The sequence below is a fragment of the Hyaena hyaena genome, unplaced genomic scaffold (genome assembly GCF_003009895.1).
Source record: "Hyaena hyaena isolate Hyena2069 unplaced genomic scaffold, ASM300989v1 scaffold_179, whole genome shotgun sequence".
Taxonomy (NCBI): domain Eukaryota; kingdom Metazoa; phylum Chordata; class Mammalia; order Carnivora; family Hyaenidae; genus Hyaena; species Hyaena hyaena.
In genome coordinates, this window is record NW_024080812.1 from 2437345 (window position 1) to 2461254 (window position 23910).

Genomic DNA, 23910 nt, shown 5'->3' on the forward strand with positions numbered 1-23910 from the left:
ATTGTTTACCATTCAATCGATAATTCATCAATTTCCTTACATCCTAATTTTCGGAAACTTGAACAGTTAGGTAGCTTTGAGCTTCTGTAAAGAAAAGCTTCAGAAGAGTGTAGTATTCTTAGAGGGCAGAGGCAGCTTCATGCTTCCAGCATCTAGTGTATTTTAGATATATTGGGCTCTGGGCTGTCAGTGCAGAGCCTGCTTGGGATTCTCTCTCTCCCTCTCTCTCTGCCATTCCCCTGCCTTACTATCTCTATCTCAAAATAAACAAACATTTAAAAATATATATAAAAGCTCCCAATTAATAACAAAAATAGGCATCAGGTTCTGGTGATCACTCTCCACACACACTGGTTCAGTTTGAGGACAGAGGCAGCCTCTCCATGCACAGACTCAAAGCGTTTCCTGTTATCCTTGCTTTAGACACGCCTTTTCCTGTCTTCTATCCTGAATGTCCTCTTTGGTTGGAAAATTCTTCCTGTAATCATATGAATACCATGGACTAGATTTCTAGTCACCTATTTCTTCATTCAGCACAGTTATTACATGGTCACCACTTGCCATGTTCCTGTTCTTCCTGCCTCAGGGCCAGGAAACATTTTTCAATAAATATGATCTCACCTTTTTCCATGTCAAAGTTAATTTTGATGACACTCTTTGGTATTTTCTTACTTCCATTTTTTTAGGCTATTGGTATATTAAAAAGTGAAGAATAGCAAAAGGGAGACATAATCATGGAATATTTTAAACATTTACCTTGAAAATACTGATGTTTTTTAAACATGCACAGAATGTAAAACTATATGCATAACTTGATTTGGAGATGATGCCGCAAGTCAGCATTTGAGGTGCTTTGTCAAAGTGAGGTCCGTGACCAATTAGCTTCTGTCCTTGTGCCTTCATGAGATGTGCCCACTAACTCATACCTTGATGTATGTTGCATGTTCTAAGCTTGGGATATGAAGTTTTCCTGTCAGGTTCTGCCGCTGGCCCCCTGGTGACTGTTATACAAGGCCAATTCTGTTAGTCTGTTCAGTAATGAGTACCTACTGTTTACAGGGCACCATGCCATGCTGTGGCTACAAAGATGAATGTCTTTGCCCTCAAGGAATTCACCATCAACTGGGGGAGGGACTATCTAAGCAGACTATTCCAATGATATGTAGTGATAAGTAGGAGCACAGGTGAGGGGCACTTAGTTCAGTTTGGAGATTTAGGGCAGGGTTCCTGGAGGAATTAATGCCCAAGCTAAGTCTTGAAAGATTAGCCATCCTGGGCAAAGGCACTGAGGCATAAAATGACATGGTTGGAAGGGGTACCTGCAAATTGTCTACTGTTACATAAAGTTGGAGGGGGGGAAAGTGAAGTTGGAAGAGGTATGGGCTAGGTTCTGGAGGGCTCTGAATGCCCCTAACTGGGGGCTTGGACCTTTTCTGCTGTAGTAGTTTTCTAACAAGGAGTCTTAGCCTAATGGGATTTGTGTTCTTGATTGATCACTCTAGCAGCAGTGTGAAGTTTGGATATGGGGAGGGCAGTTCATGTGGCAGAGGAAACACCAGGTAGTAGCAGTAAGAATAGAAAAGAGAGGGTTATTTCATAACTATTGGTAGAGTTGACAGAATCTGGTGACTAATTGGATATGGGGAGTGAGAAGGAATGACTCAGAGGTTTCTGGTTTGGGAAACCGGGTAGACCAGAAATCAAAATGTGAACAGAGGAACAGGTGTAGAAGGCAGAGAATGAGTTCCTTGTTTGTAGGAATTCTTGTCTGGTATGGTGCCTCGTATTCAATGGGTATTTAGCAAATAATAGACTCCTCCCCCCCCCCCCCCAGACCTTTAGTGGCTTCCCAAAGCAGTTCTTAGCAGATTTGCATTATATCATAAGGTGTGTATGTATTTAGTATTTCACCCAACAGCCAGCATATTTGTGGGCATGATCTGACTCCATCCTGGCTTCAGTTCCCTCAAAATAGATCTCAGACCCCACCCCCATCCCTCATCATACTCTGTTTCCTTTCTGATGTTGTATTCTTTAAGCCCTTTCCTCTGTCTGAAATGCTATTTTCTCAATTCTTAACATATGGGGCTTATTTTCATTCTTTAGATCTGAGCTCAAAAGTCACTTGGTTACAGAGCCCTTCTCCATCACTTGACCAGTGATTGAGTCCCACCTCCAAATCCACCGTTGCAATCTGCACTGTGGTGCTGGGGCTGGAACTCTGCAGTCTTTCACCAGCTGGCTTCCTGTTAGGTTCAACAAGAGGTTGCATTAGACTGTAGGGAGCTTGGAAAGCGAGGGAAGGAAGAAGGAACTGGTGATCCTTCCTGTTCCCTTCTTGTTTCTGTCCGTGTTGCCCTGGCAACAGCAACTGGTTCTAGCCTCCGTTCTCCCCCACCCCCCTCAGAATTAGCAGCTGGGGAGTGCCCACTTCTTAAAAGGTTGAGTCCTAGCTCCAAAGGCTCTGACTTTAAGCTTCTAGATTCTGATTACTCTAAACTCTTCCTCCTGTCACCCAGACCCAGTTGTGATAGTTGCTTCCTGTAGTTATTCCTCTGACATCTTAATGTTTCCTTTGTGCTTTTCGAGGTCTCTAACACCTATTTAACTTATTCCTACATTAAAGTCTCATATGATATGATTTCTCCCTTTTTCTTTTTCTTTTTTTTTTTTTTTTTTGATTTCTCCCTTTTTTATTAATGGCTGCACTCTGACACAACAACCAAATACGATTTAGGCCTCTACCCAGTTAATCTCTAACATATCATTGGATTTTCTTCATAGACTTTTCATAATCTGTATTTCAAATGATTTTTTTTTCTTTCTCAAAATCTATCTCCTCTACTTGGATGTCAGAGTCTTTGTCTCATTCATCACTGTATCCTCAGTGCTAAGCATGGAGCCTGGAATATTGCAGGGACTTAATAAATGCTTGTTAAATAAATTATTGAGTTATTGCAAAAGTACTACAGGAGAAATATTGGTAACTGGTTATACAAAATGGCCAAAATCAAGCAATTCTGTAGCCTTTTGTCTCTAGGCCAAGTTATTGATAAACATTGTAACAATGTAATTCTCTGTTAGAGTCCAGCTTAATGCTTCCTATAAGCATGTTAGAATGCAATGCATTATTTAACTCAGGTCCATCATCATTGGAATAACAAGATACATAGTTTATTTGCTTTGAATTCTGTACATATGCAAATATCCACTTTCTATATTTGGGAATAATAAAGACTTACCTTGTTATATAGAGTTTCATGAAGACCAAGAATTGGTTGTGGGTCAGATCCACAAAGTTTTCCTCATTAGGAAATAATTTTAAAAATGAAAGCCATCCGAAGAATCCACTTGTTGTACCTGCAACATCACTCAATAGCATTTTCTTGGTGCACTTATGTGCTTACGTTCTTTTTCTCATTGTGTGATATGGTTTGAAATAACTAAAAGATTGAACCAAAAATAGGTTAAAAAAGAACTGCTTGACTTCCATGTAGTTATAAGCAAGAATCTGAAGACATCATCTATAGTCTTTTGTTTAAGTATCAACTAAGACATAAAAGGGTAATAGATCATATATGTGTAATTCTAAAATAACTTAGGTCAAATAAATGCAAATAGATGAAAGGCATTGACTTCCACTGTGCCACGTAGAACCATTTCATTGAATCTTAAATTTTAAATTAAATTTCCCTTGTATCCACTTCAAGTGTATTCATATATATTTTTGTCTTTTTTAACTCACAAGAAAAAATGTTCCATTTCTACTTCAGGTTAATTAAGTCCCCAGCATCCTTAAATTCAACCCTTCCTTCCTCTTCTTTCTCCATCTGGAAACTTGTTCTTGCATTTTTAATGTGCCCACTACTGTTTTCCTCCTTTCTCAAAACTCACAAACAGAAATCTTTCTTCCACCTTGTTATCGGTCCAAGCTACCATCCAAGTATCTATCTTTTCTCATGTACAAGTTCCAAATACTTCATATTGACAGTGTCTATTTTGTAATCTGGCTTTCGCTCTCAACCCACTATTGAAATTGCACTCTTGCAGCTCACAAATGATTGCCCAATTAGCAAATCTTTTTGAGCCTTCACGCTTGACATTCTTGTTTTTGACAGTTGATTATCCTTCCTTCTTGAAACACTTCTTGGTTTTTGGGACATTGCACTATTTGGTTTCTTCTCTTCTACAAACTACTCTTTTTTTCATTCCACTTATGGTCTTTCTCCTCTAATTCTTCAAAGTAAGGAGCTCCCCAAGGCCCTCTCCTCTACTCCTGTTAATCTTTCCCATTTATCCTTGTGTTTCAAATACCACATGTCATATAATCCCAAGATTACATCCAGATGGTATCTCTTTTGTGAACTCCTAACCTATGCTTTCAAATGCCAACAGGACATATCTACCTTAGTATTCCTCTACCATCTCAAATACATATCCAAACTCATCATCTCCTCCAAAAAATTATTATTATTATTATTATTATTTTTGTTAATGTCTTCACATTTTCTCAGTCAGCCAAGACTTAGGACTTTGATTGATCTCTTACTATGAATAGCTTCCTTTCCAAAACTTGAAATCAGTAATCAAATTCTTTCCATCTGTGATGACCTTCCCATCATCATCACTTCTCTAAGGTTAAGGCTCTCTTCACCCCTCACCTGCACCACCAGATCACTTCTTAGCTGGTGTCTCATTCCAGTTTCTCCTCAATCCAATCCATCCTCCTCAATGCTGCCAGGCCAGTTTCCCTAGAAGGACAGTTCTGATGCTAACACTTCCCTGTTTAGGAGTCTCTAACAGTTTGATTATCTCTAGAATCGATCTAGACTCCTTAATCTGGTTTTCAAGAACTTCAGAGTTTGGGCCTCAAACATGTACTTTTTTGGTCTTACAAATGTATCAATTTTCTGTTTCTGTAACTTGGTGTTTAAGAGTATGCACTCTGAGAACACCTGGGTGGCTCAGTTGGTTAAGCATTCAACTCTTGATTTCGGCTCAGATCATGATCCCAGGGTCGTGAGATGGAACCCTGCATCGAGGTCCAGGCCAGGCGTGGAGCCTGCTTAAGACTCTCTCTCTCTCTCTCTCTGCCTGTCCCCTATTCATGCATGCTCTCTCTTAAAGAAAAGAGAAGAAAAAAGAAAAGAAAAGAAAAAGAGTATGGACTCTGAAGTCAGATTGCTAAATTCAAATCCTAGCTCTTTTTCTAACTAGCTGTGTGACCTTGGACAAGTTTCTTAACTTCTTTGTGCCTCAGTTTCCTCATCTGTAATATAGAAATAATAAATAATAACCCTAATACTGTTGTTGTGAAAATTAAACATATGAAAAGTGCTCAGAAAGTGCCTGGCATATAGTAAGTTCTGTAGTATGTGTTTCATTGGACAAATATTTACTGAGGCCCACATGTATATATATGTCAGGAACTCTTCTAAGGACCTGGGCATAATACCAGTGAACAAAGTAAACAAAAATCTTTGCTCTGCGGAACTTACATTCTATAATAAAAATGATTATTATTAATTGTCCATAATTCCATTTCCATAATACCTTTCCTTTTGCATCATCATCGTTAAAATTCTACCCTTCCTTCAAGATCCAACAAAATGCCATCCTGCCCCTTGAAATCCTACCTTGTAGGAGGTTCCCATTTGAACTCCTCCAATTCTTTAAATCTGAATTATAGCATTTATCACATTCTACACACTCTATTACATATTATCAAATATCAACCATATTAAATTTTATGGTTACTTGTACAGTTTTGTTTTTTCTCTTGATGAAGTATAGTGTCAGCTGTTATCCCTTTCATCCTTGTAAATAGTAGCAGGATGTACCTTGTACCCAAGCACATAGTAGATGCTTAATGAATGAATGGGTGTAGGTAAAGAAAACTTTGCATGATCTTTCATTTAACTTCTAGTAATTAATCTTATGTTCTTTAACTGAAAATATAAAAGATTAAAAATATATATTCTTTTCTTTTCTGTCTTATTTATTTCTGAGAGAGAGACAGCATGAGTAGGGGAGGGTCAGAGAGAGAGGGGGAGACACAGAATCTGAAACAGCCTCCAGGCTTTGAGCTGCCTGTCAGCACAGAGCCCGATGCGGAGCTCGAACCCTCGAATCGTGAGATCATGACCTGAGCCAAAGTCGGACGCTCAACCGACTGAGCCACCCAGGCGCCCCAAGATCATTTTATTTTCACCTCTGGAAATATCAAATATCACTATCAAATTTTCCTTATTTACTACTTGGCTTTATTCATCATCATCATTTGGTACCTTGTTCACTAGTTGCCCAATTTTTGTTGTTTGCTTTGCTAAGTACACCCTACAGGATTTTTTAATGTCCCTTGTTACGGCCAGTTAGAAAGTGCCTTTAAGTTTTTATTACAGGAGCTGGGGCGCCTGGGTGGCTCAGTTGGTTAAGTGTACGACTTCGGCTCAGGTCATGATCCCACGGTTCATGGGTTCGAGTCCCACATTGGGCTCTGTGCTGACAGCTCAGGGCCTGGAGCCTGTTTCAGATTCTGTGTCTCCCTCTCTGACCCTCCCCTGCTCATGCTGTCTCTCTCCCTCTCAGAAATAAAACATTAAATAAAAAGTTTTTATTACAGGAGCTATGTGGATAGAGTATATTTTGTTTGTATATTTTCTACGTGTAGCATAGAATTTTCCCATTTCTCACTTCCTAACATGAAAAAATTTCCAGTTACTCATCTGGTATATTGTGGTTCATTAGTTCTTGTTTTTTTCTCCATTCCAAAGAACTTTAGATGTTTGAAATTTGCTTTTATTGCATCTCTAATAAGAAATTAGTTTCTTTTCCTCTGTATCAAGTTTTCTCCCTCTAAATTTGCTTGCTATTCTCTAGCCATTACTGGAAAGACCAGACTGACTGTAGGTTGTTTTGTATTTTCCAATTTGTATTTTCACAATGCTGTATATCACAACACTATAGTAAAATGCAGAATATACTAAAGACATTTTTTAATGTTTATTTATTTTTGAGAGAGAGAGAGAGAGTGCAAGAGAGAGAGAGTACATGAGTAGGGAAGGGGTTGGGAGAGGGAGACACAGAATCCAAAGCAGGCTCCAGGCTTGAAGCTGTCAGCACAGAGCCCAATGTGGGGTTCAAACCCACAAACCACGAGATCATGACCTGAGCCAAAGCTGGATGCTTAACCGACTGAGCCACCCAGGTGCCCCAGAATATATTATACTACATGTCAATCACCTTTATAATACTTAACTCTTGTCATATCATCTTAACTATTCCTTTTATCCAAGCAGAATCCCATCAGAATGGCATGTGACATTCTTTTCTCTTTTAATAAGACGCCAACACAAGAGATTTTTAAATAATGATCAAGGATTTTTTTATTCATTAAGTTTCGGTATCATTACAGAAAATGTTATGGTACAGAGTTGTTTAACATTATTTTTTCTTTGCTCTTGATTTCCACATGAATGCTGGTAACACTAATATCTGTACAAGATCAGTCTTTGATTTTATTTTTTGTTCTGTACAATTTTAAATGTATTGGTTAAAAAGGCTGTCAGCACTTAAGGAAGCATTTTCCCCCCAGTTTGTTTATTCAAATAAAAGGTATCCAGTTACCGCCCCAGAGTACTGTGCCATGAGGCTACCGGGGTGAGGCACCTCCCGGGCGCTCTGCAGGGCAGGGTGCTCCCTGCGGCAGGGCCGGGCCTCCACCCGGTCACTCTTCTGTTGGCACTGTGCACATAAACACGAGATACATGATAAAGAACAAGCAAAAGCTCTCTGAAAAGCGGTTATGAAGCATACTAAGAAGGGAAATCCAAGTGTTGCCTACGCTAGTATAAATAAGCAGACAGCCTTGATTAAGAGCATAATTAGTTGTATTTTAAAGATGAGAAAAACACAAGTTCTGCAGGCACCTACTGCTGTCTACTAAAAGCTATCGCTATCAGACCTAGCATTGAACACACAAAGCAATTTGCAAGAAAGAAAAAATTTGCTTTGATATAATCAGAATAGAGTTGTCTGTTAAGATTTATTTTTAGGTGTTTTTTTTTCTTTAAAAGGTATTTAAATTCTTTTGAAATATAGTTCAAGATGTTGACTATACAGATCAACTTTTATCCAAATCAGAAAAACTAGCTGTGCCGTTGCATATTACAGGATACAGTCAATGATATGTGGACATGCATCGAAGCTCTCTCCCTCCGGTGACATCATAGCCGTCCAATCACCATGACATCCACCACCTCGCCCTTGTGGAGCTCCACGTACTGCTCTGTCTTTGGAGGTAGCATCAGCAATCCGTTGGCGCTGCGCATGCTCATCAGACGGCTGCTCATCTGATTACCTGGAAAGAAGCATCTCGTTACAGCAGCAGAAGCAGCACAGTGTGTACATTTGGAGCCCCTGCAGTTCTCTTCAAAATAAACACCAAAGGACAGAAACACAGGTCTTCAAGAGGAAGAGGGAAGGCTGGGCCCCTCAGGACCTTTTCCAGGTGGCCTTGCCATGGTCTCCTACTACCTTCTCACTAAACTTTAAAAATAAACTGGAGACATTATTGCCTAAAAAGAATAAAATAGGATTTTATAGCATGATGCAAAATGCCACAGAATTTCTCAGTTCAGGCTAAAAATGTTACGTGTGCCTGAAAAGAGAGGCTTTTAACACTTATTTTAAAAAAGATAATAATAGCAGCGGCTATCATCTCTTTAGTATTTATTAATTACCAGACTGTGGTGGGCATTTTACTTAACTATCTTATTTAATTTATACAAGACTCAAAGAGGTTAGGTAATTTGCCTACAGTCCTACTAACTCATTGTTGGCCAGTTTGAATGCAAGTCTGGAGGAGACACTGCCTATGTACTTAGTTACTCTGTTACCTGATGTTTGCACTTGATAGGACCTTTGTTTAAAGGGTAATACAGTTTTCTGGAGACACATCAGAAGTTATATAAATATGACTAGAATACTTGGGGATAAAAGTTGAAAGTCTAGAGGTGGTAACCGTAGAAAACTTGAGTTACCGATATTGATTTCTCAGTGCTTAAAATTTACCAATATTTAAGAGGCTACAGAGAATCACATTATAGTTGAGCTTTAATCTCACATTTCGGAGTAGCATAGCCATAGTACCCCCCTTTTTACAACCAAAGTTATGCCTAGAACTTAGAGGTTGAACAAATAGATAAAAATCTTCCATAATTCTAGATTTGTATTTCAAATGCTTATCTAGAAAATATGGCGCATGGAATAAGTAAATCTTTATTAAAAATTTTTACTCTTATTTTCTTCTTATGCTGTCTTGTTTAGGAATAACTTAAGATAGCATATTAATGAGTTAATTAGATTAACTCATCTAATCTTTCAAAAAGGAAAATGTACAATAATTACATTAGGTGTACCCAGGAAAGGAGGTTACATATAAATTTTGTGTTTTAACAGGATACATGGATAGAAATACCCACAGGTGTGAATGACTAACCTGTGCTCTGTGCCCAAGGCAGTGGTTCTTGGTGATGCCAAGTCAATATACAGCGATGGTATTCAGGGCGAGGATCCAGTTTTACATCACATGATAACTACAGAATATAGAGTAAATGAAAACAAACTTGATCACCTGATCATCTCTTAAAACTACAGGGTAGTGAAAATTGTGCAAAGAATAAAGTAGACATGGAAAATATCTTGGCATTCTGCGGTTCCCACTACTACCACCTTATGTTCTTATTATAGGAAGTCTAGAGGTTGGGTTGTTCCAGGGAAAAGAAAAGAAGACTAAGAAGCTGGTATTCGCAGTGGGGAAAAGGGCAGATGAAAAAGATAAGGTCTATTTTTGAAGTCTAATTTTGTGGGTTGATAGTACCTCTGATGTATGAATTGAGAAATCAGAGCAGATATTTTAACACTGAAAATAAAAGAAACAGACCTAGAGAAACAAGCTCAATATCTATTATATGTATGTCCATCCATCCCTCCATCCATCTGTCCATCAAATAAATATTTGCTGAGGCAGTCTTCAGCTACCAATTAATAAACCTATCTTTAACATAAAAGAGATGCTTTCTTTTACTCCTGAATATTCCCCATGTCCCGATACTGACCATACAATGTCATTCAGGCAAATAAAAGCAGTCTGTACTAAAAGTTATACCATTTTTATTTAGCCACATCACTGGCACTAAAAGAATTCCTCTGAACGAGTCTTTGCTATGGAATGGCATCTTTCATATTTTTCCAATAAGGAGAAAATCCTTTCTAACAGCAACTCCAGTTTATACACACATTGTAGAATGACTAATCAACTTTTAACCTAGAGCCATTAAAAAAATCTATTTCATTAAATTCATCCTGAAATCCGATAAATAAAAGTGATAATGTGTTGGTAGTAGGTACCTAAGAGGTATTCCTTGAACAAGTTTATATAGTGTATAATTATGGACAATATCCCATCAATCAAAGATTAGTTCAATGTTCGTGAATATTAGACTTGTTCCAGTGTATGAGAATTAACATTTTCCATTAGCACAATAATCACTGAATTTATTCTACCTTAAAATGGAACAGAAAGCTTTTATCCAACCAGAACAGGTATTGCTTAGATCAAATGATTCAATTACACCTTGAATAGCCTAGAAATTTTGATTCAGGTAAATCTATCACCAATCCATTCTGGTTACTCTGTTTATAAACATTCTAATTATTCACTCTGACAGTTCCTGCTTTTCCTCTGGAATTCAGAATAAAATTCAATTCTAAGGTGTTTTTCCTTGGCTAAATCATACTCAACTCTGTCACTTGAAATTGCTTATGTTTATACTCTATTTCATATCTACCAAGGGGCAACTTGCCATTATTCCTAAATTATTGTGTGCTTAGCTGAGGGCAAAAATGTCTCTCTCTCTTTCAATCTCTCTGTGTATGCAGGTTCTCCAGAATTAAACTACAAGACTATTCCCATGGCTGTGTTATTTGCTAGGTGTCTGAGCAGGTTTTCCCTGGCAAAGGCACTGATTGGCTTATGGTAGTATGAAAGAACAAATACTAGAATAGGGTGATATCTGACATTCACATTCTACTCCCAGTTGTACTAACTTGTATGCTGTGTTAGGAAGCTATTTTGCTTTCCTATACCTGTTTGTTCATCTACAAAATGGGGTTGTTTGTTTTAAAGGAATATATTTATGTTAATTTAAGGAACAAGAATCAATTGCATCAAATTGATGTGAATACAAATTTTTTGTAGCCTTACAAACAGCTGTTCCTTTTACAGCAAGAGATGAAACTGACTAGATTTTTATGGTATTTTACTAAAATGCAGAATACTTTATTAACCAATATATTTAGTTGTATTGATATTATAGTTCTGGCATATTACATCACTTAGCTTAAGAAATCACTTATTTACTGTGAGTGTTAGTACTTCCAAGAATGATATACCATGAGTAAACACAAGACACATTTTTTTTTTTGGGTGAAAAAGTTGATGCTTCACTTTTTAAAAAAAATGTTTATTTATTTATTTTGAAGGAAAGAGAGAGAGTGCATGAATGGGAGAGGTACAGAGAGAGCGAGAGAAAGTGAGAGAGAGAGAGAATCCCAAGCAGGCTCTGTGCTGTCAGTGCAGAGCACAACACGGGGCTTGATCCCATGAACCATGAGATCATGATCTGAGCTGAAATCAAGAGTCAGATGCTTAACTGACTGAGCTCCTAAAATGCTCCTGATGTTTCACTTCTGAGGACTTCTTCTATTCATTCAAAACCACAGTGGGCTATGGACTAGGACTATTTCTTTTGTTTCCTTTTGGATATTTTTCTGACATGCAGTACTCACTCAAGAGATAAAACTGGGGGCACCTGGGTGGCTCAGTAGGTTCAGTGTCCCACTCTTGATTTCAGCTGAGGTCATGATCCCACAGTTTGTGGGATTGAGCCCAGTGTTGGGCTCTGCACTGACATTGTGGTACCTTCTTGGGAGTCTCTCTTTCCCTCTCTTTCTCTGCCCCTTCCCTCTGCTTGCACACACATGCTCTCTTTCTCAAAATAAACAAACATTAAAAAAGAGATACAACTGTATTATGTGGTAATAGTATCATATGGTATGTTCTACATTTAAATGTTTAAGGGAGAAAATTAGAAAAAAAAAGTGTCAACAGAATGAGGATATAAGCCACAAACTGGGAGAAAATATTTGTAAAAGATGTCTGATGGATGTCTGTTTCCCAAATTATACAGAAAATTCCTAAAATTCATTAACAAAAAGTTTAAAAAATGGGCAAAATACCTGAACAGATATCTCATCAAAGAAGATATATAGATGGCAACTAAACATACTGAAAGATATTCAAGATCATATGTCATTAGAGAGGTGCAAACCAAAACAATGAGATATCATCATTACGCATCTACCAAGGGCCAAGATGCAAAACTCTGGCCACACCAAATCCTGGTGAGAATGTGGAGGAATGGGAACTCTTATTCATTGTTGGTGGGAGTGCAAAATGGTACAGCCACTTTGGAAGACGGCTTGGCAGTTTCTTACCAAAATTAAACATACTCTTACCATACAATTCAGCAATCATGCTCCTTGCTATTTACCTAAGTAAAGGGAAAATTTACGCCCATACAAAAACCTGCGCATAGATGTCTGTAGCAGCTTATCCATAATTGCCAAAACCTTAAGTAATCAAGGTGTCCTTCAGCCGGTGGATGGACAAATAAATTCCACCAGACGAGGAGGGAATTTAAATGCATATTACTAAGTGAAATGAGTCAATCTTAAAAGGTTGCATGATTCTGGAAAAGACAAAACTATGGAGATAGTAAAAAGATCAAAGGTTATAGCATAGAGGGAGGGATGAATAGAGCATAGAAACTACTCTGTATGAAAGGACAATGGTAGATACATGTAATTATACATTTGTCAAGACCCACAGAATATACAACAGGAAGAGTGAATCCTTAATAACCCTGAGTGATAATGATGTGTCAAAGTAGGTTTATCAGGGGGCGCCTGGGTGGCTTAGTCGGTTAAGCGTCTGACTTTCGCTTAGGTCATGATCTCGCGGTTCGTGGGTTCGAGCCCCGCGTCGGGCTCTGTGCTGACTGCCAGCTCAGAGCCTGGAGCCTGTTTCACAGTCTGTGACTCCCTCTCTCTCTGACCCTCCCCTGCTCACGCTGTCTTTCTCTCTCTCTCCTAGAAATAAATAAAACATTAAAAAAATATATTTAAAAAAAAACAAAAAAAAAAAACAAAAGTAGGTTTATCAGTTGTAACAAATGTACCACTTTGGTGCAGATGTCAATAGCAGGAGAGGTTGTACATGTGTGAGGACAGTGGGTATATGGGAACTCTATATACTTTCCATTTAATTTTGCGGTGAACCTAAATGAACTTAAATCTAAAAAAATGTATTAATAAAAAAGGTAAGAATATTTTGTTCTTCTTCTTTGTCTTGTCCATCTTCTAGAGAAGTGACCTAAAAAAAATTCTCAGGGTAAATTATTATTTGCAGATCCAGTGCAATAATATTATTTCCAGAGCTGTCAATAGGATATTAAAATGGCACAAAGACACTAAGTAGTCAACCTTTTTTAGGGACACCGAAAAAGTCTTCATAGGGGACATAATTTCTGAGTCTTAGGACTAAGGAGTTTTGCTGGCTGAGAAAGGAGATGGTGGTGGTTAGGGAAGAACCTTCTAGGAAGGCGAATAATCACAGGCATAGGTAGGGGATCTCATGTTCATTCTGGAAGCAGTAAATAGCTTAATATGGTGAGAGTTCGGGATGAGAAGCAGATGACGCTAGAGAGGGAAAAAGGCTGTGGGGTGAAGGGCCTCCTACGTTCACATAAGCAGTTTGGATTTAACCCTGGGATCATGTGAAGCATGGAAGCATCTTAGATGGAGATGCTGACATGATTAGAGTTAGGACAGGGGTTTAAGAGGAAGCAAAATTAGGGGTGCCTGGGTGGTTCGGCTCAGGTCATGATTTCATGGTTTGTGAGTTTGAGCCCCTGTAGGGCTCTGCGCTGACAGCTCAGAGCCTGGAGCCTGCTTTGGATTCTGTGTCTCCCTCTCTGCCCCTCCACCACTCGCACTCTGCTTCTCTGTCTCTCTCAAAAATAAATAAACATTAAAAAATTAAAAAAAAAGAGGAAGGAAGATTAGAAGAAGGGAAACCATTAAATACATCAAGGATTATACTCTAGTAAATGTTGGAGCCATCATTCAAAGCCAGGATTATTTGGTAACAAAAGTCAGAGGATATGGATTGTGGAGGCAGCTTTGGGAGAATGGTGAAGATCTGGAAGGCTGCTGTGAGGAGGGGAAGAAGCTGATCTGTAGGACAGAAAAGGATCGTGAGGGGAATTTGGGCCCCTGCTGAGGTTTGTAAATTGGAAGTGCTAATGTGAACAGCTGTAGACTCTTCTCTAGTTGTGGCCCAGGAATAAAAGTGAAGGATAAAGAAGGGAGGGCTGATCCAAGTTTGTGGATTTTTAGAGTGGGCTATCATGCAAGGAAGAGGCAAAAAAAAGTTGATATGCTACACCACAGGCCTTTGGTTGGATGAGGAAAGTGACAAACCCAGTGCAGCTTAAGGACTTAAGGGTAGGGATGAAAGGAGAGTTTCTACCCTTTTATATCTACTGATAGTAACTTGTCCTTGTTCCTAAATTGTATATCAGAATTGGTGATTTTGAGATGGAGTACTTCAGGGTATTGTAAAAGGATGTGTGAATTGCTGAAGAAGAAATAAAGGTATTTAGAATTGTGGAAATAAAGCAATTGATGGTAAGAGGTGAGCTAGAGAGGTAGACTATGAGACAGTTGCCAAAAACCTGAATGAGGAAAAGAAAGCTCCGAAAATTCAAGGGAATAGGTTGGGACTCAGGACTATAGTTTGGAGAAGAGAGTTTGTGAGAAAACAGATGACCAAAGGGAATTCTGTTTGGGTGGAGGCCCAAGATAAGATGCTCAAAGACCTGGTTGGTGCTAGGGGTCTGGACTTTGCTCCAATCTGGTCAAAGCTTCCAAAGAGTGGGTCAGGCAGCTTTACACTAACTTTTTTGGTAAGTGCTATAAAAGTTATGAGGCACTGATTTCATTAGTCTACCACAGAGATCCTTGAGTTTATTTGCCCTGTAAATCATTTATCTAAAATTTATCATGTAACTTTAAAATCTTGCACATGCTGGTATGGATCAGTTTCAAATTAACTTTTCCAAAATTTTTATAAATTATATTTTCATTTTTATATTTTTCATTTCCTAATAAGTTAAAACTGATTTATATTTCTTATATATCACAGAAAGTCCTATAATTTTCAATATCCACTTTTTACTCTATAGGACATAATAATATTATATAACAGGCATCCAATAATATCTTTTAATGATAAATGACTGATCTTGTCACAACAAATAATCATACAATTGCAAACTGTATATCTCTACAGTTGCAAATATTCTCTACAGTTGCAAACACGTTAGTAATTTTCCAACAAAAAAAATTTGTTAAAATGCTTTGTATTTTACTGTTTATGACATCAGCCAGAAAGCATTCATCAAGTTCTCATAGCAGGAGGAGATAGTAATGCTCAAGAGAAGATGTAAGATGGACAAACTGGAATAGTCTAGGAGAGTTCAACATGCCTATACTTTCTCAGAACATGCTGCCCTGATCTCATGGGAGATGAAAATATCTTCCCTTTCCCTTCTCTTAATCATTGCGTGAGGTGGGCTGTTAATACTACTAATAGGAGTTACCTCAGGTATGTTTCTGGAGAAAAAAGTTGAGAACAAGGGGCAGTACAGGGTACTTTGATGGGCTATTAAGGAAACACAAAAGGGTATCTGTTTGTAGAAGCATTAGATTAATAATTCAATGAATTAAGATGATGTTTTTAATTGCCTACTGAAAGCCAGAAGTATTTCAACTTCAACCATAAATGACCCAGGTCACAGGGCAAGTATTTATTCTAAGTTGATGTCAGAGTGCATTGATATAAAAGGATGACATTTTTTTCTGCTGACCTTTTAAAATAATGCAGCATTGCCCTAACCACAGGATAGCTGTATCAGATTCAGCACTATGAGTTACTGACACCAGCATTTAACAACTACCTCACTTTCTGAAAGCAGTAAGGATTGGGAGAGGCTGTGATTATGGTGGCCATTTTGGAGAACAGTAATAAGTGGTGTCTGTAAGCTGCATATTGGATGGTCAGAAAATAGAGACAATAGGCTTTACCACGTTTCAAGGAAGTGGATAAAGTTATGTTCTAAAAGTGACAGTTATGTCAGGAAAGGTGTGAGGGTGATTTTAGGAGTTAAAACAAAAAGAAGTAAACAGCCAAGCACACTAATGATCCGTTCTGACAGTCCCAGTGACACTGCTCTGTGGGAGAAAGGAGTTGGACTGATTCTTAGACTAATTCTCAATTCCATGAGTTGACAGGAATGAGCAGCAGTGTGAACAAGGTACCATGAATCAGTGTGATTAGAGAGCGCTAGCTCATCATTGTTGTCAGAAAGGATAGCTGCCACAATGTCAGGTTTAGACAAGAGATAATGAATGTTAAAATGAGAAATAAATGAAAGAATTCATAAGAACTTTTGCAGAGTCAAAGAGAAATCCTCTTTTTCTCTCATAACAATGGAGATTTTTCTTATTTTCTAAATTTAGCAAATATGAAAATGGTGAGCAAATTCATATTACTGGTTTAGATGTCTAAGCTTTAGGACTCTGACTTTCTGGTTTGACTAGAATACTTTTTGTTTACTGAGGCTTTTTTTTCTTCTTTTTCCATTAAATTTAAAATAAGACCACCACCATGATTATTGGAAAATCCCCCAATAATTTGTTTTCAGAATATCTAGTTGAGCTTTAACTAAAATTTTAGGAAAAGGAGGATATCTTTTCATATGCTAGTCTATAAAATCTCAATATTTAAAAGGTCAATGTTAAGAATATCTGAAGCTTAGGGGCACCAGGGTGGCTCAGTCAGTTAAGTGTCTGACTTTGGCTCAGGTCATAATCTCGCAGTCTGTGAGTTCAAGCCCTGCATTGGGCTCTGTGCTGATAGCTCGGAACCTGGAGCCTGCTTCGGATTCTGTGTCTCCCTCTCTGCCCCTCCCCTGCTGCACTCTGTCTCTCTCTTTCTCAAAAATAAAAATTAAAAAACTAATTTAAAGAAAGAATATTTGAAGCTTAGGTTTTCTTAATGTTTTATCCTATACATTCTCAAAATAATATTTTATTAATATTTCTTTTTCCTCCTCTATGCCTTGTGTTCTTCCTGTCAACTAATCATAGCATTGTGTCATATCAGAATTTATTTCAAAGCTCTTGAAAAGTAACAGTTTAACTCCTGGAAAAAATCGATACATACAAGTAAAAGATTAAATTTGGACTCCTTCTTTACACAATACACAAATATCAACTCAAAATGGATTAAGGGCTTATATGAAAAACCTGAAATAGAAAAATACAAGAAAACATACAGGAAAAGCTTTTTGATATTGGTCTTGGCAATGATTTCTTGGATTTGACACTAAAAGCACAATCCACACAATAAAAAACAGACAAGTGGAACCACATCTGACTAAAAAGCTTATGCATAGCAAAGGAAACAACAGTGTGAAAAAGCAAGGGAGAAAATATTTCAAAGCATCTATCTGATGAAGGATTAATATTCAAACTATATAAGAATCTCTTATAACTCAATAGCAAAAAGACAAATAACCTGATTTTAAAATAGGCAAAGGACTTGAAAAGACATATCCTAAAGAACTGAAATCAGGATCTCAGAGATAACTGTACTCCTTTGTTTACTGTAACACTATTCATAATAGCCAAGATATGTAAACAACTCAGATGTTCATTGACAGATGAATGGAGAAGGAGAATGTGCTATATTAATGCAATGAAATATTATTTAGTTTTAAAAAAAGAAAGATATTCCTATGATTTGTAGCAACATGGTAAACCTAGAGTTCATTATGCTAAGTGAAATAAACCAGTCACAGAAGGATAGATACTTCATGATTCCAATTATATGAAGTATCTAACATAGTTAGTCACAGAGGCGCCTGCATGGCTCAGTCAGTTAAGCAACTGACTCTTGATTTCGGCTTAGGTCGTGATCTCTTGGTTCATGGGATTGAGCCCCACGTTGGGCTCTGCGCTGACAGTGTGGAGCCTGGTCAGGATTCTCTCCCTCTCTACCTGCCACTCTCCCACTTGGGTGCTCTCTATCTCTCTCAAAACAAACAAACAAACAAACAAACAAGCAAGCAAGCAAGCAAGCAAGCAAACAGTCCTAGAAGCAGAGAGTAGAATGGTGATTGTCAAGAGGCTGAGGGGAGGGGGGCCACGGGAAATTGTTACTCAGTGGGTATAAGTTTTCTCTTATACAAGGTGAATGAGTCTTAGAGATCAGTTGTACTACACAGTACCGATAGTTGACAACGTGGTATTCTGCACTTTAAAATACGTTAAGAGGGTAGTTCTCATGTTAAATGTTCATACCACAAATGAAACAAATAAACAAACAAAACACAAAAGAACACAAGAAAACTTATGGAAGTGATGAATAGGTTAGTACCTTGCCTGTGGTGATGATATGGGTATAAGGATATGTCCAGTCTCATCAAAATGTATACATTAAATATGTGCAATTACAAACTGTATCTCAAACAACCTTTTAAAACAAGCAATAGCTTGATGCTGTAGGTCAAATTACCAAGAAAATTATTCAGAATTTATAAGTATTCAGAAATTGTGTTACATAATTAGTTGAATAGTAATAAATCAAACTGAAGTTAGTATTGGTGGAGAAGGGGACTCTAATTTCCAAGTGGCCTTTCAAGCATCATTTCTCAGCTTTATTGTTCTTTTCCAAACAATGTGGTCTCCCTTTTCTTCTGACTCACTAGTCTCCTTCTAGTCCTTTGACTGTCTTTTTCTGAATTGTTTAAAATTTATCAGTGAGGTCCCAGGAAAAGTGAGCAGATAAATAGCTGGCCTGTGTGAGTTTACACAGCTGAAAGGGAATTCTTGTCCCCTCTTCCATATAGGTTTAGTTTTAGGGTAGTGCCAGTCTCATTCTATTTACCATTTTATCATTACATATCCACCTCCCTATGGATTTTAGCCAGAAAAAATTATTTACTTTAGAAGCTGTGGAATAATGTGGGCTGAGAATAAATGGGACACTTTTCCTTCCATTTCTGTCATGATGGGGAGAACAGAACTACATTTTCCCTCAAAACGAATATAAAATTCCAGATGTTTATTTTGGGCATTTGGAAAATCATATCTTTAATTGTTATTAGGCTTCAGTTTTGGTTCCTGGTCATTTAGAAAACATTACCCTGGCTTTGATGATGGTTGGCCGAGGATCCAAGATGCCCTGCATCTTTCTCAGTGCAGGCACAACAAAGAGGTTGCAGGTGACCACGGCTGACACAGGATTCCCTGAAAGTCAACCAAGCAGTTATTTACAGTATACATATAAAAATTTGCCAAATAATTATGACTGTCTATACCTTCAGGCATCATAAAGAGCGAAGTGACTAACCACTACATCCTAATCTTCTAAATCAACTTAAATCCTGAAGGATGACAGAATAGGCTACAGTCAGCCAAATGCCACAGAGGGTGTCAACATTTGTCTACCAGTGAAATGCAGAAACTTCTGATTCCCAGAAACTGTTTAATACCATTTACTTCCACCTTTCTGGGAACTATACATTGAGAGTCATTACTAATCTTTTTAAGTTTTAAAGTAGATTGTACTTGCTATTTTTTTTAACGTTTTAAAATCGCCATAATAATACATGCTCTGTACAAAAACATTTAGAAAATACATTAAGCATAAAGAAACATATCCATAATTGCTCCCTGCCCAGAAATCCCCTTAAATTAAAAAAATAAAACTAAATGATTTAAGATGCAAAGGACTTGAAGAGGAATACTGTTACAGGCTGAATTATGTCCCTTGGAAATTCATATGTTGAAATTAACACCCAATATGACTGTATTTGTAGATACAAGGGCCTTTAAAGAGGTAATCAAAGTTAAATGAGGTAATAAGGATGAGGTCCCAAACCAAGGACTGGTGTCTGTATAAAAAGAGGGAGAAACACCAGGAGTGCGTGTACACAGAAGAAAAGTCAGGTGAGGACACAGTGGGAAGTTGGCCATCTGCAAGCCAGGATGAAAGACTCAACAGAAGCCAGCCTTGCTGGCATCTTGATCTTAGATTTCTAGTCTCCAGAACTGTGAGAAAATAGATTTCTGTTGTTTAAGCCATTTGGTCTGTGATAGTCTGTTATGGCAGTCTGGGCAGACTATCCCAAACACCAAGTTCTTTTAAAATTATATGCAAAACTTGAAGGATTCAGTTGTATCTCTTCAAGAAGAAATCTGGGTATGTCATGCACTTCAAGGGAAGGAAAGGTGGGCTATGAAAAAAATGTGCTGAGAATCACAGATATCGTTTCTTATGTGGTATTATTAACTAAACAAACTGAGCAGCCTGGCTGAGTTCCAGACCTTTCTGAATCTAATTTTACTCTTCCCAAAATGAAAGGTTTGGACTATATGTCTCTCAATATCCCTCCTGGGTCTAAAATTCCAATTTTACTAATACTTTTATCCAGTCGTATCAAGCATGTACATGTACGTTGAGGATTGGGGATCGACTATTAGATTTTTTAGGTTCCCTTGGCCTGGCTTGTGCTGCTAATTGCATCATCAAAGTAAAAGGCAATGGTTTAGGCTATTATTAGCTAAAACCATACCTTTAATTTTCTTCTACCTATAAAAGTAGTTAAGAATAGATTTTTTAAAGCTGCAAAATGTGATGAGTAACAGTAATAATTTCAATAGAAAAATGAATTGTCCAACAGCACAGCAGACCCTTAATGATAATTAATTGCTTTTCACCTGTCTCAAAATACACAGATGAACATGTTTCTGGGAAAGCAAAAAACAAACAAAATAAAACAAAACAAAACCAAACCCAAAAAACAAAAAACTATTGTTTAGCAACGATTATAGCATTCTTATAACAATGCTGCTTTATAAAATTACTCTAAAAATGGACTGCAAACAATTGCAAATAGTGGTTATTTTGTGTGTGTGGGGAAGGGATTACTGATACCATTTCTTTTTTTTTTTTTTTTTTTAATGTTTTATCTATTTCTAGGAGAGAAAGAGACAGCGTGAGCAGGGGAGGGTCAGAGAGAGAGGGAGTCACAGACTGAAACAGGCTCCAAGCTCTGAGCTGGCAGTCAGCACAGAGCCCGATGCGGGGCTCGAACCCATGAACCGTGAGATCATGACCTAAGCGAAAGCCGGACGCTTAACCGACTAAGCCATCCAGGTGCCCCTACTGATAACATTTCTTAACACCTGTATTTTCTAATGTTTTTATAGTGAACATGTGTTATTATAGTAATTTTAAAAAGTTAAAAAAATGGCAAGTAGATATATCAATCTTTTAAACCACTTTAAAAGTTATCAAGATTAGGGGCTCCTAGGTGGCTCAGTTGGTTAAGTGTCCAACTTCAGCTCAGGTCAATATCTCACAGTTCGTGAGTTTGAGCCCTGCATTGGGCTCTGTGGTGACAGCTGGGAGCCTGGAGACTGCTTCAGATTCTGTCTCCCTCTCTCTGTGTCCCTCCCCGCTCACACTATCTCTCTCTCTCTTTCTCAAAAAAAAAAAAAAAAAGTTATCAGGATTAGTAAACAGTTTAAATGTGTGGCCTTCAGGAAAGCAGAAATACAATCATGAATTTAAAATCCTCGTAAAAGGAACCACCTCACTGGTTCTGCAATCTGAACATCTGGGTTGTTGCTGCCCTCTTTTGGTTCATTCTGGCTGGGCAGAGAAAATTTCAAATGAAAGTAGCAATTTGAAAATAGGTTATTTAATTATAACTTCTTTGGTGGATGAACAATAGTTCATAAGTAATGTCAAAGCAGGCTACCAGTATAACATTCTTTGTCTATAGGGCAAGGCCTGTCTTCTGTAGACAAAGTAACAGTCTTTTCTAGGCAAAATGAAGCCAGGAAGAGAATGACATTTTTTCCAGAGGGTCTAAGTATACATACACGTACTTGAAAGGCCCTAAGGAGTTTTTACTATAGATACATTTTGAGGCCTACTTCACTTACATGTCTTCTCTCTTAAAATTTCCTATAGGATAGAAACCTAATCTTTTATGTGTATAGATAGGAACTTTAGAAATGCTTTGAAAACTCAAAACTCCAAAAAATGCTTTTCAAAATTTTCTGTCTTCCTTTTTTTTATACTGTTATGAGATTTATTTAATATCAAAAGCAGATAAATATCCCAAAGTCACCAGATTTGTGCATCTGAAAGGAATAAGCAGGTTATTTTCTGACGGAATTTGTCCCAAGAAATAGAGAATGGGACACTGCTACAGATCAAAGGATAATTTTAAAAGCTGAAAAAAATAACAAGTAGATACACAAAACCTCTAAACTGCTTTAGAATTTATCAAGATTGGTAATGACTTTAAAAGCATGTCTTTAACTGCAAGCCAAAAATCAATAAAAAACTGACTTTCAAAGTCTTATAAATGGAACCACTTTGCTTTTTCTACAATCTGAACACGTGAGCTTCTGTTCACACAGGAGCGAGGATGGGGACGGTGATATGGTCAGGCTTACGAAGTCTGGGGTTTGACTGAGAAACCCAGCACGGGTAGCCTCTCCTTCTACGTTACCTGCCCCATCCCAGTCCAAATCTGGTAAGGACCAAAGCCAGCTTTGTATTTTTTTGTTCTACCATTTACTTTCATGGGTGATTCAAGGCCCTTTGGACCTTTGAACACAGTGCTTCTCGTTATGGGAGGTGATTAAACTGCTAACTTTGACCAATCTGCTATAAGGAAAAACAGGTACCCCAGATAGATGTAGTGACTGCTAACACTTGGTTATGGTTTGTAATATACTTTGAAAGATACTATCTGATATAGTAATAGATACTATATTACCAATCCTACAAAGTAGATTTTAGCTCCATTTTAACAGACGAAGAAACAGCTTCAAAGAGGTTATGTGATTTGTACAAGGTCATATAGTAGTAAAGCTGGGTCTTGAGCCCAGGTCTTCCAGATTCCAATTTGAGTGCTCTGATAGGAAACTGGTCATCTGGGATCAAAAGGATTTTGATCATTTTTATAGAAAAAGCAAAAGAAACTCTTTCAATTATTCTTACCTGGTAGTGCAAAGATTATTTTTCTTACACCGTCAATATCTAAGGTTGCAAATGTTGTTGGCAGGCTAGAGAATAAAAGAGGTTATTTGTTAGTGACTGCTAAGTAATATGATAAGTAAATTAAGTACTCCAGTTTTCTTGCTATGTGGCTCTCCCTATAGAATATTTGTCATATAAAAATACTTTTCTTTTGACTCTTCTTTAAACCTTTATACCATGAAGTGTTTCAAAAGCATTTAAATTAATTTGTTTTTAGCATCTTTGTTTTCAAGTAATGAAACTTCCTGGTTTTCTATAGCTTGCTTCTGCCCCCCCCCCCCCCCACCGGCCCCCATTTCCTGCTAGTGCCAGAGAAATATATCTCAAATCCTGGAGTTTCTCTACCCTTCTAGTTAATAATGTTCATACTATTTTTGCTGGAGATCTACAACAATCATTCTTATTACGGGAAGACCAGCTGGTGATACATGTCTACCAGATAACTGCCTGTTGTTCAAGATGAGTATTCCTCAACCATTTAATACTGTACTCAGCAATAAACATAAACAATGTTATGAAGGGAAATTTTTGAAATGTCAAAATAAATAAAATACTAGACTAGACTAGAACAAAATTAAAGCAATATTACTTAAAAATAT

The 23910-nt window shown here is 37.6% G+C and overlaps 2 protein-coding genes across 2 annotated transcripts in view; both read right to left on the reverse strand.

The window, feature by feature from the left end:
* The window catches only part of FAM71D (family with sequence similarity 71 member D), a 35519-nt gene extending 33213 nt beyond the window's left edge, over positions 1 to 2306 (reverse strand). Inside the window, exon 1 of the transcript XR_005529950.1 lies at positions 2174 to 2306. The gene's annotated coding sequence lies outside the window, so the exon portion shown is untranslated. The remainder of the gene's footprint in view (positions 1 to 2173) is intronic.
* A 5061-nt stretch (positions 2307 to 7367) lies between these two features.
* The window catches only part of GPHN (gephyrin), a gene marked incomplete at its 5' end in the record, with an annotated part of 348385 nt that continues 331842 nt past the window's right edge, over positions 7368 to 23910 (reverse strand). Inside the window, 4 exons of the mRNA XM_039240741.1 lie at positions 7368 to 8359; positions 9500 to 9596; positions 19394 to 19497; positions 23273 to 23337. Coding sequence (XP_039096672.1) covers positions 8226 to 8359; positions 9500 to 9596; positions 19394 to 19497; positions 23273 to 23337 — 400 coding nt within the window. The remainder of the gene's footprint in view (positions 8360 to 9499; positions 9597 to 19393; positions 19498 to 23272; positions 23338 to 23910) is intronic.